At 48.5% G+C, this 24,000-nt stretch overlaps 1 protein-coding gene across 1 annotated transcript in view; it reads left to right on the top strand.

The window, feature by feature from the left end:
- The window catches only part of LOC112239784 (vacuolar protein sorting-associated protein 13B-like), a 160,692-nt gene that overhangs the window by 62,283 nt on the left and 74,409 nt on the right, over nt 1-24,000 (top strand). Inside the window, 1 exon segment of the mRNA XM_042315865.1 lies at nt 16,098-16,253. Within this exon segment, the coding sequence (XP_042171799.1) occupies nt 16,098-16,253 (156 nt within the window).

Here is a 24,000-nt window from a genome sequence, read left to right on the forward strand (position 1 = left end):
CATAGATAGAATAGATAGATGCTGGCCCCACCACCATAGATAGAATAGATAGATGCTGGCCCCACCATAGAGAGAACAGATGGATGCTGGCCCCACCACCATAGATAGAATAGATAGATGCTGGCCCCACCATAGATAGAACAGATAGATGCTGGCCCCACCATAGATAGAATAGATAGATGCTGGCCCCACCACCATAGATAGAATAGATAGATGCTGGCCCCACCATAGATAGAACAGATAGATGCTGGCCCCACCATAGATAGAACAGATGGATGCTGGCCCCACCATAGATAGAACAGATAGATGCTGGCCCCACCATAGATAGAATAGATAGATGCTGGCCCCACCACCATAGATAGAACAGATGGATGCTGGCCCCACCATAGATAGAACAGATAGATGCTGGCCCCACCATAGAGAGAACAGATAGATGCTGGCCCCACCTTAGTTAGAACAGATAGATGCTGGTCCCACCATAGATAGAATAGATAGATGCTGGCCCCACCATAGATAGAATAGATAGATGCTGGCCCCACCACCATAGAGAGAACATATAGATGCTGGCCCCACCACCATAGATAAAACAGATAGATGCTGGCCCCACCTTAGATAGAGCAGATAGATGCTGGCCCTATGGTGACCAGCGAGCTGAGGACTGGTAGGATGGTCAGTTTTACGAGGGTATGTTTGGCAGCATGAGTGAAGGATGCTTTGTTGCGAAATAGGAAGCCGATTCTAGATTTAACTTTGGATTGGAGACGTTTGATGTGGGTCTGGAAGGAGAGTTTACAGTCTAACCAGACACCTAAGTATTTGTAGTTGTCCACGTATTCTAAGTCAGAGCCGTCCAGAGTAGTGATGTTGGACAGGCGGGTAGGTGCAGGTAGCGATCGGTTGAAGAGCATGCATTTAGTTTTACTTGTATTTAAGAGCAGATGGAGGCCACGGAAGGAGAGTTGTATGGCATTGAAGCTCGTCTGGAGGGTTGTTAACACAGTGTCCAAAGAAGGGCCAGAAGAATACAGATGCTGGCCCTGCCACCATAGATAGAACAGATGGATGCTGGCCCCGCCACCATAGAGAGAACAGATGGATGCTGGCCCCATCATAGATAGAACAGATAGATGCTGGCCCCACCACCATAGATAGAATAGATAGATGCTGGCCCCACCACCATAGATAGAACAGATAGATGCTGGCCCCACCATAGAGAGAACAGATAGATGCTGGCCCCACCACCATAGATAGAACAGATAGATGGATATATGGCTGCTGTAAGGCTGGCCCCACCACCATAGAGAGAACAGATAGATGCTGGCCCCACCACCATAGAGAGAACAGATAGATGCTGGCCCCACCACCATAGATAGAACAGATAGATGCTGGCCCCACCATAGAGAGAACAGATAGATGGATATATGGCTGCTGTAATGCTGGCCCCACCACCATAGAGAGAACAGATAGATGGATATATGGCTGCTGTAATGCTGGCCTCAACAATGCTATGTAGGGGGGGTGACAGCCAATCATACGTGTGGTCAGGGTGGGGGGCTGGGAGGGGGTGACAGCCAGTCAGACGTGTGGTCAGGGAGGGGGGTGACAGCCAGTCAGACGTGTGGTCAGGGTGGGGGGCTGGGAGGGGGTGACAGCCAGTCAGACGTGTGGTCAGGGTGGGGGGCTGGGAGAGGGGGGGGTGGGGGGGGTGACAGCCAGTCAGACTTGTGGAGGGGGTGACAGTGGTGCCTCTCTCTCTCTGTCTCTCTTCATTTCACCTAGGGTTGCATGGCGGCCATTACAGAGGGCCCTGACTCACATCCCACTGTGGTTTGTCTCCCCACCACTCAGACTGTGTGTGTGTGTGTGTGTGTGTGTGTGTGTGTGTGTGTGTGTGTGTGTGTGTGTGTGTGTGTGTGTGTGTGTGTGTGTGTGTGTGTGTGTGTGTGTGTGTGTGTGTGTGTGTGTGTGTGTATACACCGCCACTCAGACTGTGTGTATTTTTGCTGGCTCCCGTTGTCCACAGACACTTGCGGCCCTCTGGCTTGGAAGCTCTCTGTCTGGAATGCCATGGCAACGCAGGAGAACTATGGGACAATGCTGGTCCTGTCTCTATTGTTCTCCTGCACACCCACAACACATCCCCTCAATGAGGCCTGTCTGTAGTCTGGACCTCCTTCATCCCGCTCCAGAAAACTGCATTACACTTGCAAATGTGGCCGTTGATGTCGGGTTGTCTTGTTTTGTAGAGACTGAGACTGGGTCCACTACCCTACATACCTCCTGGGTTCACTACCCTACATACCCCCTGGGATATAAACTGGGTCACTACCCTACATACCTCCTGGGTTCACTACCCTACATACCCCCTGGGATATAAACTGGGTTCACTACCCTACATACCTCCTGGGTTCACTACCCTACATACCCCCTGGGATAGAGACTGAGACTGGGTTCACTACTCCACATACCTCCTGGGATAGAGACTGACTGATCCACTACCCTACATACCTCCTGGGTTCACTACCCTACATACCTCCTGGGATAGAGACTGACTGGTTTACTACCCTACATACCTCCTGGGATAGAGACTGAGTTCACTACCCTACATACCTCCTGGGATAGAGAATGAGACTGGGTTCACTACCCTACATACTTCCTGGGATAGAGACTGAGACTGGGTTCACTACCCTACATACCTCCTGGGTTCACTACCCTACATACCCCCTGGGATAGAGACTGGGTTCACTACCCTACATACCTCCTGGGTTCACTACCCTACATACCCCCTGGGATATAGACTGGGTTCACTACCCTACATACCTCCTGGGTTCACTACCCTACATACCCCCTGGGATAGAGACTGGGTTCACTACCCTACATACCTCCTGGGTTCACTACCCTACATACCTCCTGGGATAGAGACTGGGTTCACTACCCTACATACCTCCTGGGATAGAGACTGAGACTGGGTTCACTTCCCCACATACCTCCTGGGATAGAGACTGACTGGTCCACTACCCTACATACCTCCTGGGTTCACTACCCTACATACCTCCTGGGATAGAGACTGACTGGTTCACTACCCTACATACCTCCTGGGATAGAGACTGAGACTGGGTTCACTACCCTACATACCTCCTGGGTTCACTACCCTACACACCTCCTGGGTTCACTACCCTACACACCTCCTGGGATAGAGACTAAGACTGGGTTCAATACCCTACATATCTCCTGGGATAGAGACTGGGTTCACTACCCTACATACCTCCTGGGATAGAGACTGACTGGTTCACTACCCTACATACCACCTGAGATAGAGACTGACTGGTCCACTACCCTACATACCTCCTGGGATAGAGACTGAGACTGGTTCACTACCCTATATACCTCCTGGGATAGAGACTGACTGGTTCACTACCCTACATACCTCCTGGGATAGAGACTGACTGGTTCACTACCCTACATACCTCCTGGGATAGAGACTGAGACTGGGTTCACTACCCTACATACCTCCTGGGATAGAGACTGACTGGTTTACTACCCTACATACCCCCTGGGATAGAGACTGAGACTGGGTTCACTACCCTACATACCTCCTGGGATAGAGACTGAGACTGGGTTCACTACCCTACATACCTCCTGGGATAGAGACTGAGACTGGGTTCACTACCCTACATACCTCCTGGGATAGAGACTGAGACTGGGTTCACTACCCTACATACCTCCTGGGATAGAGACTGGGTTCACTACTCTACATACCTCCTGGGATAGAGACTGAGATTGGGTTCACTACCCTACATACCTCCTGGGATAGAGACTTGGTTCACTACCCTACATACCTCCTGGGATAGAGACTGACTGGTTCACTACCCTACATACCTCCTGGGATAGAGACTGACTGGTTCACTACCCTACATACCTCCTGGGATAGAGACTGACTGGTTCACTACCCTACATACCTCCTGGGATAGAGACTGACTGGTTCACTACCCTATATACCTCCTGGGATAGAGACTGAGACTGGGTTCACTACCCTACATACCTCCTGGGATAGAGACTGAGACTGGGTTCACTACCCTACATACCACCTGGGATAGAGACTGACTGGTCCACTACCCTACATACCTCCTGGGATAGAGACTGACTGGTTCACTACCCTATATACCTCCTGGGATAGAGACTGACTGGTTCACTACCCTACATACCTCCTGGGATAGAGACTGAGACTGGGTTCACTACCCTACATACCTCCTGGGATAGAGACTGGGTTCACTACCCTACATACCTCCTGGGATAGAGACTGAGATTGGGTTTACTACCCTACATACCTCCTGGGATAGAGACTTGGTTCACTACCCTACATACCTCCTGGGATAGAGACTGACTGGTTCACTACCCTACATACCTCCTGGGATAGAGACTGACTGGTTCACTACCCTACATACCTCCTGGGATAGAGACTGACTGGTCCACTACCCTACATACCTCCTGGGATAGAGACTGACTGGTTCACTACCCTATATACCTCCTGGGATAGAGACTGAGACTGGGTTCACTACCCTACATACCCCCTGGGATAGAGACTGAGACTGGGTTCACTACCCTACATACCTCCTGGGATAGAGACTGACTGGTTCACTACCCTACATACCCCCTGGGATAGAGACTGAGACTGGGTTCACTACCCCACATACCTCCTGGGATAGAGACTGACTGGTCCACTACCCTACATACCTCCTGGGTTCACTACCCTACATACCTCCTGGGATAGAGACTGACTGGTTCACTACCCTACATACCTCCTGGGATAGAGACTGAGACTGGGTTCACTACCCTACATACCTCCTGGGTTCACTACCCTACACACCTCCTGGGATAGAGACTGAGACTGGGTTCAATACCCTACATATCTCCTGGGATAGAGACTGGGTTCACTACCCTACATACCTCCTGGGATAGAGACTGAGACTGGGTTCACTACCCTACATACCACCTGAGATAGAGACTGACTGGTCCACTACCCTACATACCTCCTGGGATAGAGACTGAGACTGGTTCACTACCCTATATACCTCCTGGGATAGAGACTGAGACTGGGTTCACTACCCTACATACCACCTGGGATAGAGACTGCCTGGTCCACTACCCTACATACCTCCTGGGATAGAGACTGACTTGTTCACTACCCTATATACCTCCTGGGATAGAGACTGACTGGTTCACTACCCTACATACCTCCTGGGATAGAGACTGAGACTGGGTTCACTACCCTACATACCTCCTGGGATAGAGACTGAGATTTGGTTTACTACCCTACATACCTCCTGGGATAGAGACTTGGTTCACTACCCTACATACCTCCTGGGATAGAGACTGACTGGTTCACTACCCTACATACCTCCTGGGATAGAGACTGACTGGTTCACTACCCTACATACCTCCTGGGATAGAGACTGACTGGTCCACTACCCTACATACCTCCTGGGATAGAGACTGACTGGTTCACTACCCTATATACCTCCTGGGATAGAGACTGAGACTGGGTTCACTACCCTACATACCTCCTGGGATAGAGACTGAGACTGGGTTCACTACCCTACATACCTCCTGGGATAGAGACTGACTGGTTCACTACCCTACATACCCCCTGGGATAGAGACTGAGACTGGGTTCACTACCCTACATACCTCCTGGGATAGAGACTGAGACTGGGTTCACTACCCTACATACCTCCTGGGATAGAGACTGGGTTCACTACCCTACATACCTCCTGGGATAGAGACTGGGTTCACTACCCTACATACCTCCTGGGATAGAGACTGGTTTCACTACCCTACATACCTCCTGGGATAGAGACTGACTGGGTTCACTACCCTACATACCTCCTGGGATAGAGACTGACTGGTTCACTACCCTACATACCTCCTGGGATAGAGACTGGGTCCACTACCCTACATACCTCCTGGGATAGAGACCGACTGGTCCACTACCCTACATACCTCCTGGGATAGAGACTGACTGGTTCACTACCCTACATACCTCCTGGGATAGAGACTGACTGGTCCACTACCCTACATACCTCCTGGGATAGAGACTGACTGGTTTACTACCCTACATACCTCCTGGGATAGAGACTGACTGGTTCACTACCCTACATACCTCCTGGGATAGAGACTGACTGGTTCACTACCCTACATACCTCCTGGGATAGAGACTGGGTTCACTACCCTACATACCTCCTGGGATAGAGACTGACTGGTCCACTACCCTACATACCTCCTGGGATAGAGACTGAGACTGGGTTCACTACCCTACATACCTCCTGGGATAGAGACTGGGTTCACTACCCTACATACCTCCTGGGATAGAGACTGGTTTCACTACCCTACATACCTCCTGGGATAGAGACTGACTGGGTTCACTACCCTACATACCTCCTGGGATAGAGACTGACTGGTTCACTACCCTACATACCTCCTGGGATAGAGACTGACTGGTTCACTACCCTATATACCTCCTGGGATAGAGACTGAGACTGGGTTCACTACCCTACATACCTCCTGGGATAGAGACTGAGACTGGGTTCACTACCCTACATACCTCCTGGGATAGAGACTGACTGGTTCACTACCCTACATCCCCCCTGGGATAGAGACTGAGACTGGGTTCACTACCCTACATACCTCCTGGGATAGAGACTGAGACTGGGTTCACTACCCTACATACCTCCTGGGATAGAGACTGGGTTCACTACCCTACATACCTCCTGGGATAGAGACTGGGTTCACTACCCTACATACCTCCTGGGATAGAGACTGGTTTCACTACCCTACATACCTCCTGGGATAGAGACTGACTGGGTTCACTACCCTACATACCTCCTGGGATAGAGACTGACTGGTTCACTACCCTACATACCTCCTGGGATAGAGACTGGGTCCACTACCCTACATACCTCCTGGGATAGAGACCGACTGGTCCACTACCCTACATACCTCCTGGGATAGAGACTGACTGGTTCACTACCCTACATACCTCCTGGGATAGAGACTGACTGGTCCACTACCCTACATACCTCCTGGGATAGAGACTGACTGGTTTACTACCCTACATACCTCCTGGGATAGAGACTGACTGGTTCACTACCCTACATACCTCCTGGGATAGAGACTGACTGGTTCACTACCCTACATACCTCCTGGGATAGAGACTGGGTTCACTACCCTACATACCTCCTGGGATAGAGACTGACTGGTCCACTACCCTACATACCTCCTGGGATAGAGACTGAGACTGGGTTCACTACCCTACATACCTCCTGGGATAGAGACTGGGTTCACTACCCTACATACCTCCTGGGATAGAGACTGGTTTCACTACCCTACATACCTCCTGGGATAGAGACTGACTGGGTTCACTACCCTACATACCTCCTGGGATAGAGACTGACTGGTTCACTACCCTACATACCTCCTGGGATAGAGACTGACTGGTCCACTACCCTACATACCTCCTGGGATAGAGACTGACTGGTTCACTACCCTACATACCTCCTGGGATAGAGACTGGGTCCACTACCCTACATACCTCCTGGGATAGAGACCGACTGGTCCACTACCCTACATACCTCCTGGGATAGAGACTGACTGGTTCACTACCCTACATACCTCATGGGATAGAGACTGACTGGTCCACTACCCTACATACCTCCTGGGATAGAGACTGACTGGTTCACTACCCTACATACCTCCTGGGATAGAGACTGACTGGTTCACTACCCTACATACCTCCTGGGATAGAGGCTGGGTTCACTACCCTACATACCTCCTGGGATAGAGACTGACTGGTCCACTACCCTACATAACACCTGGGATAGAGACTGACTGGTTCACTAACCTACATACCTCCTGGGATAGAGACTGACTGGGTTCACTACCCTACATACCTCCTGGGATAGAGACTGACTGGTTCACTACCCTACGTACCTCCTGGGATAGAGACTGAGTTCACTACCCTACATACCTCCTGGGATAGAGACTGACTGGTTCACTACCCTACATACCTCCTGGGATAGAGACTGACTGGTCCACTACCCTACATACCTCCTGGGATAGAGACTGACTGGTTCACTACCCTACGTACCTCCTGGGATAGAGACTGAGTTCACTACCCTACATACCTCCTGGGATAGAGACTGACTGGTTCACTACCCTACATACCTCCTGGGATAGAGACTGACTGGTCCACTACCCTACATACCTCCTGGGATAGAGACTGACTGGTTCACTACCCTACATACCTCCTGGGATAGAGACTGACTGGTTCACTACCCTACATACCTCCTGGGATAGAGACTGGGTTCACTACCCTACATACCTCCTGGGATAGAGACTGACTGGTCCACTACCCTACATACCTCCTGGGATAGAGACTGACTGGTCCACTACCCTACATAACACCTGGGATAGAGACTGACTGGTTCACTAACCTACATACCTCCTGGGATAGAGACTGACTGGGTTCACTACCCTACATACCTCCTGGGATAGAGGGGTAGTCCATGTCCTCATCTTGTCTCCGTGTAAACCTGGTGTTCATTAGCTCGGTCGCAGCTCCCTGATCGTTCACCACCAGACAGGCAGGGCTCTGTTTCTCTGTTTCTCCTTCCTGAACACATCCTCTCAGGACAACAACACACAAGCATGGTCCCATCAGTCAGTTGGCATGGATGAGGACAACAGAAAGTAATACAGGAAGGAGGGCTCCAAGTTCCCCAGCAGAGGAGAGGAGAGGACATGAAAGGAGAGGAGAGGAGATGAAATGAGAGGAGAGGAGATGAAAGGAGAGGAGAGGGTGGACAGTAGACTAGTGATTACAGTGGTCCTCTCAGGAGAAGAGAGAGGACAGTAGACTAGTGGTTACAGTGGTCCTCTCAGGAGAAGAGAGAGGACAGAAGACTAGTGATGACAGTGGTCCTCTCAGGAGAAGAGAGAGGACAGTAGACTAGTGATGACAGTGGTCCTCTCAGGAGAAGAGAGAGGACAGTAGACTAGTGATGACAGTGGTCCTCTCAGGATGAGGAGAGAGGCCAGTAGACTAGTGATGACAGTGGTCCTCTCAGGAGAAGAGAGAGGACAGTAGACTAGTGATGACAGTGGTCCTCTCAGGATGAGGAGATAGGCCAGTAGACTAGTGATGACAGTGGTCCTCTCAGGAGAAGAGAGAGGCCAGTAGACTAGTGATGACAGTGGTCCTCTCAGGAGAAGAGAGAGGACAGAAGACTAGTGATGACAGTGGTCCTCTGCCTCTTCCTGTCCAGGGGGAGAGGGGGGTTCTGTGTGGGTGCGTGTCTGGAAGGAAGGAATCCGTCATCTTTGACATTCGGAGTTATGTTCCCTCGGTGTGTTGTCTAGGAAACGTTGTTGTGATATATGAATGGGAACGGCCCTCTGACGTAGCAGGGTGGTAGACGTTACACACAGCCCAGCGAGGGTTGTGTTAATTGACTCTCAGCAGGGTAATTTACAGCAATGGGTGGTGGTGTGGCGGTCTGAAACGCTGTGCCACAGCTATGTGCTTGGGGTTTTTAATCCCCATGGAAACAGACTGATCCTCTGTGGCCGCCAATACCTCCAAAAAAAAAACAGGAAACCCGGCGCGAGAGACGCTTGATAGGTGTGTTAATGATTTGTGACACGGGGATCACCAGAGGTATTGATTTTCATCTGGTGACAGTGGTGAGGGGGGGGGCGGGGGGTTATAGACGATGTCCTCATCCTGTCTCCCGGCCACGGTGTTGTCTTAACCTTTAAAGAGCTTTGTAATGTGAGCGACAGGCAGATGTTGCTTGTTACAGTCGTTCTCAGCTCTACGTTGCACCTCTTTGACGTTGTTTCACCCCGATGCTGAAGGAAAGTTTTGCTTCTCTTGTTACTCGGAGTTCAAGAAAGTCTTTGACTTGTGAAATGTGTCAACTGTTTCAGTCACAACGAGACCAGTCAGTCACAACGAGACCAGTCAGTCACAACGAGACCAGTCAGTCACAACGAGACCAGTCAGTCACAAGACCAGTCAGTCACAACGAGACCAGTCAGTCACAACGAGACCAGTCAGTCACAACGAGACCAGTCAGTCACAACGAGACCAGTCTGTCACAACGAGACCAGTCAGTCACAACGAGACCAGTCTGTCACAACGAGACCAGTCAGTCACAACGAGACCAGTCTGTCACAACGAGACCAGTCTGTCACAATGAGACCAGTCAGTCACAACGAGACCAGTCTGTCACAACGAGACCAGTCTGTCACAACGAGACCAGTCTGTCACAACGAGACCAGTCAGTCACAACGAGACCAGTCAGTCACAACGAGACCAGTCAGTCTATAAACTGTTAAATGTGTCAACTGTTTCAGTCACAACGAGACCAGTCAGTCACAACGAGACCAGTCAGTCACAAGACCAGTCTGTCACAACGAGACCAGTCAGTCTATAAACTGTTAAATGTGTCAACTGTTTCAGTCACAACGAGACCAGTCAGTCACAACGAGACCAGTCAGTCACAACAAGACCAGTCAGTCACAATGAGACCAGTCTGTCACAATGAGACCAGTCTGTCACAATGAGACCAGTCTGTCACAATGAGACCAGTCTGTCACAATGAGACCAGTCTGTCACAATGAGACCAGTCTGTCACAATGAGACCAGTCAGTCACAATGAGACCAGTCAGTCACAACGAGACCAGTCAGTCACAACGAGACCAGTCAGTCACAACGAGACCAGTCAGTCACAACGAGACCAGTCAGTCACAATGAGACCAGTCTGTCACAATGAGACCAGTCTGAGACCAGTCTGTCACAATGAGACCAGTCTGTCACAATGAGACCAGTCTGTCACAATGAGACCAGTCTGTCACAATGAGACCAGTCTGTCACAATGAGACCAGTCAGTCACAATGAGACCAGTCTGTCACAGTGAGACCAGTCTGTCACAACAAGACCAGTCTGTCACAATGAGACCAGTCAGTCACAATGAGACCAGTCAGTCACAATGAGACCAGTCAGTCACAACGAGACCAGTCAGTCACAACGAGACCAGTCTGTCACAACGAGACCAGTCTGTCACAATGAGACCAGTCTGTCACAATGAGACCAGTCTGTCACAATGAGACCAGTCTGTCACAATGAGACCAGTCTGTCACAACGAGACCAGTCTGTCACAACGAGACCAGTCTGTCACAATGAGACCAGTCTGTCACAACGAGACCAGCGAGACCAGTCTGTCACAATGAGACCAGTCTGTCACAACAAGACCAGTCTGTCACAATGAGACCAGTCTGTCACAATGAGACCAGTCAGTCACAATGAGACCAGTCAGTCACAATGAGACCAGTCAGTCACAATGAGACCAGTCTGTCACAGTGAGACCAGTCTGTCACAACGAGACCAGTCAGTCACAAGACCAGTCTGTCACAATGAGACCAGTCTGTCACAATGAGACCAGTCTGTCACAATGAGACCAGTCAGTCACAATGAGACCAGTCAGTCACAATGAGACCAGTCAGTCACAATGAGACCAGTCAGTCACAATGAGACCAGTCAGTCACAATGAGACCAGTCAGTCTATAAACTGTCAAATTCAGACAGAAATATCCCTGTTCCTGTGATTCTTGTTGTTTTTCTGCTATGAGTCTATAACATGAAGAGAACCAGTCTAATGTCCAGGGTTAGGACTGTTCTGGTACTACCCAGCTTCCACCAGCCGAGTCGGGCTTCCCTCTCTCGTTCTCTGTCTTAGTGTCTGTCTCATCCTGTCCTGCAGTCTTCACTCTCTCTCTGTTTGTCTTAGTGTCTGTCTCATCCTGTACTGCAGGCTTCCCTCTGTTTGTCTTAGTGTCTGTCTCATCCTGTCCTGCAGTCTTCCCTCTCTCTCTGTCTTAGTGTCTGTCTCATCCTGTCCTGCAGTCTTCCCTCTCTCTCTGTTTGTCTTAGTGTCTGTCTCATCCTGTCCTGCAGGCTTCCCTCTCTCTCTGTCTTAGTGTCTGTCTCATCCTGTACTGCAGGCTTCCCTCTCTCTCTGTTTGTCTTAGTGTCTGTCTCATTCTGTCCTGCAGGCTTCCCTCTCTCTCTGTTTGTCTTAGTGTCTGTCTCATTCTGTACTGCAGGCTTCCCTCTCTCTCTGTCTTAGTGTCTGTCTCACTCTGTCCTGCAGGCTTCCCTCTCTCTCTGTTTGTCTTAGTGTCTGTCTCATTCTGTCCTGCAGGCTTCCCTCTCTCTCTGTTTGTCTTAGTGTCTGTCTCATTCTGTACTGCAGGCTTCCCTCTCTCTCTGTCTTAGTGTCTGTCTCATTCTGTACTGCAGGCTTCCCTCTCTCTCTGTTTGTCTTAGTGTCTGTCTCATTCTGTACTGCAGGCTTCCCTCTCTCTGTTTGTCTTAGTGTCTGTCTCATTCTGTACTGCAGGCTTCCCTCTGTTTGTCTTAGTGTCTGTCTCATTCTGTACTGCAGGCTTCCCTCTCTCTCTGTTTGTCTTAGTGTCTGTCTCATTCTGTACTGCAGGCTTCCCTCTGTTTGTCTTAGTGTCTGTCTCATTCTGTACTGCAGGCTTCCCTCTCTCTCTGTTTGTCTTAGTGTCTGTCTCATTCTGTACTGCAGGCTTCCCTCTGTTTGTCTTAGTGTCTGTCTCATTCTGTACTGCAGGCTTCCCTCTCTCTGTTTGTCTTAGTGTCTGTCTCATTCTGTACTGCAGGCTTCCCTCTCTCTCTGTCTTAGTGTCTGTCTCATCCTGTCCTGCAGGTTTCCCCAACTGGTGGCCCGATGTGATTTTTATTTGGCCTCCAGAGTTTTCTGAGAAAAACAAAAAATACCAACTTGTGAATGTAGTTGATGATCTCTGCTGGCGCTGTGGCCGTGTTAATGGTCCAGCTGGGTTTTTGTGTTGGTTCTGGGTTCCTCCTCCGTTCTGTTCTGTTCAGCTGAGACATTAAGGCATATGTCTCTCTGGAATGACTTGGCTGTGTTTCTTAGTGAACTTCTCCTCAGGGGTGAAACAGAACAGAAAAACAGGGCCAAGAGGACATGTTGTACATTTTATCAGGCGGTGTTGCTCTGTTCCACTCACTGCTGTTACCTAGTCTCTGGCAGACCAGACCAGACCAGACCAGGCTAGACCAGCCTAGACCAGACCAGACTAGGCTAGACCAGGCCAGACCAGGCTAGACCAGACTAGACCAGGCCAGACCAGCCTAGACCAGACTAGGCTAGACCAGGCCAGAACAGACCAGGCCAGATCAGACCAGGCTAGACCAGCCTAGACCAGACCAGACCAGCCTAGACCAGACCAGACCAGACCAGACTAGACCAGGCTAGACCAGACTAGACTAAACTAGACTAGACCAGACTAGACCAGGCTAGACCAGACCAGACTAGACCAGACCAGGCTAGGCCAGACCAGACCAGGCTAGGCCAGACCAGGCTAGACCAGACCAGGCTAGACCAGACCAGGCTAGAGCAGACCAGGCTAGACCAGACCAGACTAGACAAGGCTAGGCCAAACCAGACCAGACTAGGCCAGACCAAGCTAGACCAGGCTAGGCCAGACCAGACTAGACCAGTCCAGGCTAGACCAGACCAGACTAGCCCAGGCTAGACCAGGGTAGACCAGGCTAGACTAGACCAGACCGGGCGAGACCAGACCAGGCTAGACCAGGCCAGGCTAGACCAGACCAGGCTAGACCAGGGTAGACCAGACCAGGCTAGACCAGACCAGGCTAAGCCAGACCAGGCTAGACCAGACCAGGCTAGGCCAGACCAGGCTAGACCAGACCAGGCTAGGCCAAACCAGACCAGGCTAGTCCAGACCAGACTAGACCAGGCTAGGCCAAACCAGACCAGACTAGACCAAGCTAGGCCAGACCAAGCTAGACCAGGCTAGGCCAGACCAGACTAGACCAGGCTAGGCCAGACCAAGCTAGACCAGGCTAGGCCAGACCAGACTAGACCAGACCTGACTAGACCAGGGTAGACCAGGCTAGGCCAGACCAAGCTAGACCAGGCTAGGCCAGACCAGACTAGACCAGACCAGGGTAGACCAGACCAGGCTAGACCAGACCAGACCAGGCTAGGCCAGACCAGGCTATACCAGACCAGACTAGACCAGGCTAGTGCATCCCAAATAACACCCTATTCCCCCACATCACCCTAGGGCCCTGGTCTAAAGTAGTGCTCTATATAGGGAATAGGGCCCTGGTCTAAAGTAGTGCACTATATAGGGAATAGGGCCCTGGTCTAAAGTAGTGCACTATATAGGGAATAGGGCCCTGGTCTAAAGTAGTGCACTACGTAGGGAATAGGGCTCCATTTGGGACTCACATTCATTCAGACCTGTGTTGTTTTCCTTCGTGTCCAGAACAGTGGTGTGTCACTGTGTTTAGCTGCTTGGATTGACGCTGAACTCAAATAAGAGAGTCCGCGACCATTTGAAGTCTGAGGGGAGGGAGACGTTATTGTGTCTGTTCCCTAAAGGTCACGGCCAACCTCAGGCATGATAAAAACGGAGCGGGGGAGGAGGGGGCCAAGGGGGGAGGAAGGGAGGGGATGTTGAAATAACAAACTCTCCTCTCCACAGATGGGCCTGAGGTGTGTGTGTGTCGAGGCTCTCTCCTCTCCTCCAGCCTTCTCTCTCTCTCTCTCTCTTCTCCAGGCCCTCTCCTCTCCTCCGCTCCCCTCTCTCCCCTCCTTCAGCCCTCTCCTCTCCTCTCCTCTCCTCCTACCATGTAGACCAGGGACTGCCACTGACCCTACACCCCTCTCCTTTCTAATCTCCTCTCCTCTTCTCCCCTCCCCTCCCCTCCCCTCCTCCCCTCCTCTCCTCCCTCCCTCTCCTCTCCTCTCCTCTCCTCTCCCATCCTCTCCTCTCCTCTCCTTCAGCCCTATCTCTCCTCTCATGTCCTCTCCTCTGCTCCTCTCTCTGATGTTTGCCCCTTTACCTGGGAGTAATTCCTCAACGCCGCCCGGGATCTGAGAAATGATGTCATTTCCATGTAGAAGTCCGCCTTGGCCGAGCGACGAGGATGATGATCTGGGAGTAACTGAATTGAGGCTTTGATTAGTGGTGTTATTGTAATGGGATCTCTGTTCGGAGGAGAGGCAGTGTGGAGTTCACACAGGATCAAAGAGTGTGTGTGTGGGTGTGTCAGTGTGTGTGCCCGTGTGTGAGTCCGTGTCCGTGTGTGAGGACATGTGTGCCCGGGTGTCTGTGTGTGTGTGTGTCCGTGTGTGTGTGTGTGTGTGTGTGCGTGCGTGTGTGTGTGTGTGCGCGCGTGTGTGTGTGTGTGTGTGTGTGTGTGTGTGCGTGCGTGCGCGTGTTTGTGTGTGTGTGTGTGTGTGTGTCAGGGCCCTGACCAGGTACCTCTCAGACTACCTTCAAGACCCCACTCCTAATGTGTGTCAGCATAAATACTGTGATTACAATATGTTAATGTTTGTCTCTCCTCCTCTCCCCTCCCCTCTCCTCTCTCCTCCTCTCCCCTTCCTCCCCTCTCCTTCTCCCCCCTCTCCTCTCCCCCTACTCACCCCCCCCCCCTCCTCCTCCCTCTCTCCTCTCCTCCTCTCCTCCTCTCCCCCTCTCCTCCCCCTCCTCTCCCCCTCTCCTCTCTCCTCCTCTCCTCTCCCCTCTCTTCTCTCCTCCTCTCCCCTTCCTCCCCTCTCCTTCTCCCCCCTCTCCTCCTCTCCCCCTCTCCTCCCCCTCCTCTCCACCCTCCCCCTCCCTCTCCCCTCTCCTCCTCCCCCCACCCTCTCCTCTCCCCCTCTCCTCCCCCACCCTCTCCTCTCCCCCTCTCCTCCCCCACCCTCTCCTCCTCCCCCCACCCTCTCCTCCCCCCCCTCTCCTCCTCCCCCACCCTCTCCTCCCCCCCTCTCCTCCCCCACCCCTCCTCCTCCCCCCCCCTCTCCTCTCCCCCTCTCCTCCCCCACCCCTCCTCTCCCCCTCTCCTCCCCCACCCTCTCCTCCTCCCCCCCACCCTCTCCTCTCCCCCTCTCCTCCCCCCCACCCTCTCCTCTCCCCTCCTCCTCCCCCCCACCCTCTCCCCCTCCTCTCCTCCAGCTCCTTCACATCTGCATAGAGGGCTGGGGTAACTGGCGTTGGTCTGAGGCCTTCAGTGTGGACAACGTGGGGACTCTGTTGAGGACTATTCAATATAAAGGACGGACTGCCTCGCTCATCATCAAGGTGTTGCAGCTCAACGGTGTCCAGAAACAGGTACCGTATTCAATTCAATAAATCTTTATTGTTCCCAAAAGGCAATTCATGTGCAACCCATCTTCCTGTTGTGCCATTATGTTTGTCTTTGTCCTCAGTTTACTGTGTTAGTTTAAACCCCCCTCTAACTACCTACCTTCACTATCTAAACTAACTAACTAACTAACTAGCAGCTGAACACTAGTCTACACCTTCACTATCAGTTTACTGTGTTAGTTTAAACCCCTCTAACTACCTACCTAACTAACTAACTAACTAACTAGCAGCTGAACACTAGTCTACACCTTCACTATCAGTTTACTGTGTTAGTTTAAACCCCTCTAACTACCTACCTAACTAACTAACTAACTAGCAGCTGAACACTAGTCTACACCTTCACTATCAGCTTACTGTGTTAGTTTAAACCCCTCTAACGAACTAACTAACTAACTAACTAACTAACTAACTAACTAACTAACTAACTAACTAACTAACTAGCAGCTGAATACTAGTCTACACCTTCACTATCAGTGTGCTGTGTTAGTTTAAACCCCCTAACTAACTAACTAACTAACTAATTAACTAACTAACTAGCAGGAGAACACTAGTCTACACCTTCACTATCAGTGTGCTGTGTTAGTTTAAACCCCCTAACTAACTAAACTAAGTCTAACACAGCTGAATACTAGTCTACACCTTCACTAGTTTACTGTGTTAGTTTAAACCCCTCTAACTAACTAACTAACTAACTAACTAACTAACTAGCTGAACACTAGTCTACACCTTCACTATCAGTGTGCTGTGTTAGTTTAAATTCAGTAACGCTAACTGCAGAAACAACTAACTCACTAACTAACTAACTAACTAACTGTTGTAACTAACTCATTTAGGAGAACACTAGTCTACACCTTCCTATCAGTGTGCTGTGTTAGTTTTCTAACTAACTAGCTGAATGACACACCTAACTATCTAACTAGCAGCTGAACACTGTCACACCTTCACTATCAGTTTACTGTGTTAGTTTAAACCCCTCTAACTAACTAACAGCTAACTAACTAACTAGCAGGTGACACTAGTCTACACCTTCACTATCAAGAGTTTGATCCACACCTGGTATTAAATTCAGCTAAGCTATATGGGTCAGAAACAGGTCCTGGACATCACAGGACGCTGTCTGAGCTCCCTACCCATCACTTCCTGTTGTGACTGGGTCCTCATCAAGAGACAGCTTAGTCACCACTCATTCACTAGCAGCTGAATGACACACCTTTACCTTATCAAGGGACAGCTGAATGACACACCTTATCAAGAGACAGCTGAATGACACACCTTATCAAGAGACAGCTGAATGACACACCTTATCAAGAGACAGCTGAATGACACACCTTTACCTTATCAAGAGACAGCTGAATGACACACACCTTATCAAGAGACAGCTGAATGACACACCTTATCAAGAGACAGCTGAATGACACACCTTATCAAGAGACAGCTGAATGACACACCTTTACCTTATCAAGAGACAGCTGAATGACACACCTTATCAAGAGACAGCTGAATGACACACCTTATCAGGAGACAGCTGAATGACACACCTTTACCTTATCAAGAGACAGCTGAATGACACACCTTATCAAGAGACCGCTGAATGACACACCTTATCAAGAGACAGCTGAATGACACACCTTTACCTTATCAAGAGACAGCTGAATGACACACCTTATCAAGAGACAGCTGAATGACACACCTTTACCTTATCAAGAGACAGCTGAATGACACACCTTATCAAGAGACAGCTGAATGACACACCTTATCAAGAGACAGCTGAATGACACACCTTATCAAGAGACAGCTGAATGACACACCTTTACCTTATCAAGAGACAGCTGAATGACACACCTTTACCTTATCAAGAGACAGCTGAATGACACACCTTTACCTTATCAAGAGACAGCTGAATGACACACCTTTACCTTATCAAGAGACAGCTGAATGACACACCTTTACCTTATCAAGAGACAGCTGAATGACACACCTTATCAAGAGACAGCTGAATGACACACCTTTACCTTATCAAGAGACAGCTGAATGACACACCTTATCAAGAGACAGCTGAATGACACCTTTACCTTATCAAGAGACAGCTGAATGACACACCTTATCAAGAGACAGCTGAATGACACACCTTTACCTTATCAAGAGACAGCTGAATGACACACCTTTACCTTATCAAGAGACAGCTGAATGACACACCTTTACCTTATCAAGAGACAGCTGAATGACACACCTTATCAAGAGACAGCTGAATGACACACCTTTACCTTATCAAGAGACAGCTGAATGACACACCTTATCAAGAGACAGCTGAATGACACACCTTTACCTTATCAAGAGACAGCTGAATGACACACCTTATCAAGAGACAGCTGAATGACACACCTTTACCTTATCAAGAGACAGCTGAATGACACACCTTATCAAGAGACAGCTGAATGACACACCTTTACCTTATCAAGAGACAGCTGAATGACACACCTTTACCTTATCAAGAGACAGCTGAATGACACACCTTTACCTTATCAAGAGACAGCTGAATGACACACCTTTACCTTATCAAGAGACAGCTGAATGACACACCTTTACCTTATCAAGAGACAGCTGAATGACACACCTTATCAAGAGACAGCTGAATGACACACCTTTACCTTATCAAGAGACAGCTGAATGACACACCTTATCAAGAGACAGCTGAATGACACACCTTTACCTTATCAAGAGACAGCTGAATGACACACCTTTACCTTATCAAGAGACAGCTGAATGACACACCTTTACCTTATCAAGAGACAGCTGAATGACACACCTTATCAAGAGACAGCTGAATGACACACCTTTACCTTATCAAGAGACAGCTGAATGACACACCTTTACCTTATCAAGAGACAGCTGAATGACACACCTTATCAAGAGACAGCTGAATGACACACCTTTACCTTATCAAGAGACAGCTGAATGACACACCTTACCTTATCAAGAGACAGCTGAATGACACACCTTATCAAGAGACAGCTGAATGACACACCTTATCAAGAGACAGCTGAATGACACACCTTATCAAGAGACAGCTGAATGACACCACCTTATCAAGAGACAGCTGAATGACACACCTTATCAAGAGACAGCTGAATGACACACCTTTACCTTATCAAGGGACAGCTGAATGACACACCTTATCAAGAGACAGCTGAATGACACACCTTTACCTTATCAAGAGACAGCTGAATGACACACCTTATCAAGAGACAGCTGAATGACACACCTTTACCTTATCAAGAGACAGCTGAATGACACACCTTATCAAGAGACAGCTGAATGACACACCTTTACCTTATCAAGAGACAGCTGAATGACACACCTTTACCTTATCAAGAGACAGCTGAATGACACACCTTATCAAGAGACAGCTGAATGACACACCTTATCAAGAGACAGCTGAATGACACACCTTATCAAGAGACAGCTGAATGACACACCTTTACCTTATCAAGAGACAGCTGAATGACACACCTTTACCTTATCAAGGGACAGCTGAATGACACACCTTTACCTTATCAAGAGACAGCTGAATGACACACCTTATCAAGAGACAGCTGAATGACACACCTTATCAAGAGACAGCTGAATGACACACCTTTACCTTATCAAGAGACAGCTGAATGACACACCTTATCAAGAGACAGCTGAATGACACACCTTTACCTTATCAAGAGACAGCTGAATGACACACCTTATCAAGAGACAGCTGAATGACACACCTTATCAAGAGACAGCTGAATGACACACCTTATCAAGAGACAGCTGAATGACACACCTTTACCTTATCAAGAGACAGCTGAATGACACACCTTTACCTTATCAAGGGACAGCTGAATGACACACCTTTACCTTATCAAGAGACAGCTGAATGACACACCTTTACCTTATCAAGAGACAGCTGAATGACACACCTTATCAAGAGACGGCTGAATGACACACCTTATCAAGAGACAGCTGAATGACACACCTATACCTTATCAAGAGACAGCTGAATGACACACCTTATCAAGAGACAGCTGAATGACACACCTTTACCTTATCAAGAGACAGCTGAATTACACACCTTTACCTTATCAAGAGACAGCTGAATGACACACCTTTACCTTATCAAGAGACAGCTGAATGACACACCTTTACCTTATCAAGAGACAGCTGAATGACACACCTTATCAAGAGACAGCTAAATGACACACCTTTACCTTATCAAGAGACAGCTGAATGACACACCTTATCAAGAGACAGCTGAATGACACACCTTTACCTTATCAAGTGACAGCTGAATGACACACCTTATCAAGGGACAGCTGAATGATACACCTTATCAAGAGACAGCTGAATGACACACCTTTACCTTATCAAGAGACAGCTGAATGACACACCTTATCAAGAGACAGCTGAATGACACACCTTATCAAGAGACAGCTGAATGACACACCTTTACCTTATCAAGAGACAGCTGAATGACACACCTTTACCTTATCAAGAGACAGCTGAATGACACACCTTTACCTTATCAAGGGACAGCTGAATGACACACCTTTACCTTATCAAGAGACAGCTGAATGACACACCTTATCAAGAGACAGCTGAATGACACACCTTATCAAGAGACAGCTGAATGACACACCTTTACCTTATCAAGAGACAGCTGAATGACACACCTTATCAAGAGACAGCTGAATGACACACCTTTACCTTATCAAGAGACAGCTGAATGACACACCTTTACCTTATCAAGAGACAGCTGAATGACACACCTTATCAAGAGACAGCTGAATGACACACCTTTACCTTATCAAGAGACAGCTGAATGACACACCTTATCAAGAGACAGCTGAATGACACACCTTATCAAGAGACAGCTGAATGACACACCTTTACCTTATCAAGAGACAGCTGAATGACACACCTTATCAAGGGACAGCTGAATGACACACCTTTACCTTATCAAGAGACAGCTGAATGACACACCTTATCAAGAGACGGCTGAATGACACACCTTATCAAGAGACAGCTGAATGACACACCTTTACCTTATCAAGAGACAGCTGAATGACACACCTTACCTCAAGAGACAGCTGAATGACACACCTTTACCTTATCAAGAGACAGCTGAATGACACACCTTTACCTTATCAAGAGACAGCTGAATGACACACCTTATCAAGAGACAGCTGAATGACACACCTTTACCTTATCAAGAGACAGCTGAATGACACACCTTATCAAGGGACAGCTGAATGACACACCTTTACCTTATCAAGAGACAGCTGAATGACACACCTTATCAAGAGACAGCTGAATGACACACCTTTACCTTATCAAGAGACAGCTGAATGACACACCTTATCAAGGGACAGCTGAATGACACACCTTTACCTTATCAAGAGACAGCTGAATGACACACCTTTACCTTATCAAGGGACAGCTGAATGACACACCTTATCAAGGGACAGCTGAATGACACACCTTTACCTTATCAAGAGACAGCTGAATGACACACCTTATCAAGAGACAGCTGAATGACACACCTTTACCTTATCAAGAGACAGCTGAATGACACACCTTTACCTTATCAAGAGACAGCTGAATGACACACCTTATCAAGAGACAGCTAAATGACACACCTTTACCTTATCAAGAGACAGCTGAATGACACACCTTATCAAGAGACAGCTGAATGACACACCTTTACCTTATCAAGAGACAGCTGAATGACACACCTTTACCTTATCAAGAGACAGCTGAATGACACACCTTATCAAGAGACAGCTGAATGACACACCTTTACCTTATCAAGAGACAGCTGAATGACACACCTTTACCTTATCAAGAGACAGCTGAATGACACACCTTTACCTTATCAAGAGACAGCTGAATGACACACCTTTACCTTATCAAGAGACAGCTGAATGACACACCTTATCAAGAGACAGCTGAATGACACACCTTTACCTTATCAAGAGACAGCTGAATGACACACCTTTACCTTATCAAGAGACAGCTGAATGACACACCTTTACCTTATCAAGAGACAGCTGAATGACACACCTTTACCTTATCAAGAGACAGCTGAATGACACACCTTTACCTTATCAAGAGACAGCTGAATGACACACCTTATCAAGAGACAGCTGAATGACACACCTTTACCTTATCAAGAGACAGCTGAATGACACACCTTATCAAGAGACAGCTGAATGACACACCTTTACCTCATCAAGAGACAGCTGAATGACACACCTTACCTTAAGAGACAGCTGAATGACACACCTTATCAAGAGACAGCTGAATGACACACCTATACCTTATCAAGAGACAGCTGAATGACACACCTTATCAAGAGACAGCTGAATGACACACCTTTACCTTATCAAGAGACAGCTGAATGACACACCTTTACCTTATCAAGAGACAGCTGAATGACACACCTTATCAAGAGACAGCTGAATGACACACCTTTACCTTATCAAGAGACAGCTGAATGACACACCTTATCAAGAGACAGCTGAATGACACACAGCTGAATGACACACCTTATCAAGAGACAGCTGAATGACACTTTACCTTATCAAGAGACAGCTGAATGACACCTTTACCTTATCAAGAGACAGCTGAATGACACACCTTATCAAGAGACAGCTGAATGACACACCTTTACCTTATCAAGAGACAGCTGAATGACACCTTTACCTTATCAAGAGACAGCTGAATGACACCTTACCTTATCAAGAGACAGCTGAATGACACACCTTATCAAGAGACAGCTGAATGACACACCTTTACCTTATCAAGAGACAGCTGAATGACACACCTTTACCTTATCAAGAGACAGCTGAATGACACACCTTTACCTTATCAAGAGACAGCTGAATGACACACCTTATAAAGAGACAGCTGAATGACACACCTTTACCTTATCAAGAGACAGCTGAATGACACACCTTTACCTTATCAAGAGACAGCTGAATGACACACCTTTACCTTATCAAGAGACAGCTGAATGACACACCTTTACCTTATCAAGAGACAGCTGAATGACACACCTTTACCTTATCAAGAGACAGCTGAATGACACACCTTTACCTTATCAAGAGACAGCTGAATGACACACCTTTACCTTATCAAGAGACAGCTGAATGACACACCTTATCAAGAGACAGCTGAATGACACACCTTTACCTTATCAAGAGACAGCTGAATGACACACCTTTACCTTATCAAGAGACAGCTGAATGACACACCTTTACCTTATCAAGAGACAGCTGAATGACACACCTTTACCTTATCAAGAGACAGCTGAATGACACACCTTTACCTTATCAAGAGACAGCTGAATGACACACACCTTATCAAGAGACAGCTGAATGACACACCTTTTATCAAGAGACAGCTGAATGACACACCTTTACCTTATCAAGAGACAGCTGAATGACACACCTTATCAAGGGACAGCTGAATGACACACCTTTACCTTATCAAGAGACAGCTGAATGACACACCTTATCAAGAGACAGCTGAATGACACACCTTTACCTTATCAAGTGACAGCTGAATGACACACCTTATCAAGGGACAGCTGAATGACACACCTTTACCTTATCAAGGGACAGCTGAATGACACACCTTATCAAGAGACAGCTGAATGACACACCTATACCTTATCAAGAGA

The sequence above is a fragment of the Oncorhynchus tshawytscha genome, unplaced genomic scaffold (assembly GCF_018296145.1).
Source record: "Oncorhynchus tshawytscha isolate Ot180627B unplaced genomic scaffold, Otsh_v2.0 Un_contig_8019_pilon_pilon, whole genome shotgun sequence".
Classification (NCBI taxonomy): domain Eukaryota; kingdom Metazoa; phylum Chordata; class Actinopteri; order Salmoniformes; family Salmonidae; genus Oncorhynchus; species Oncorhynchus tshawytscha.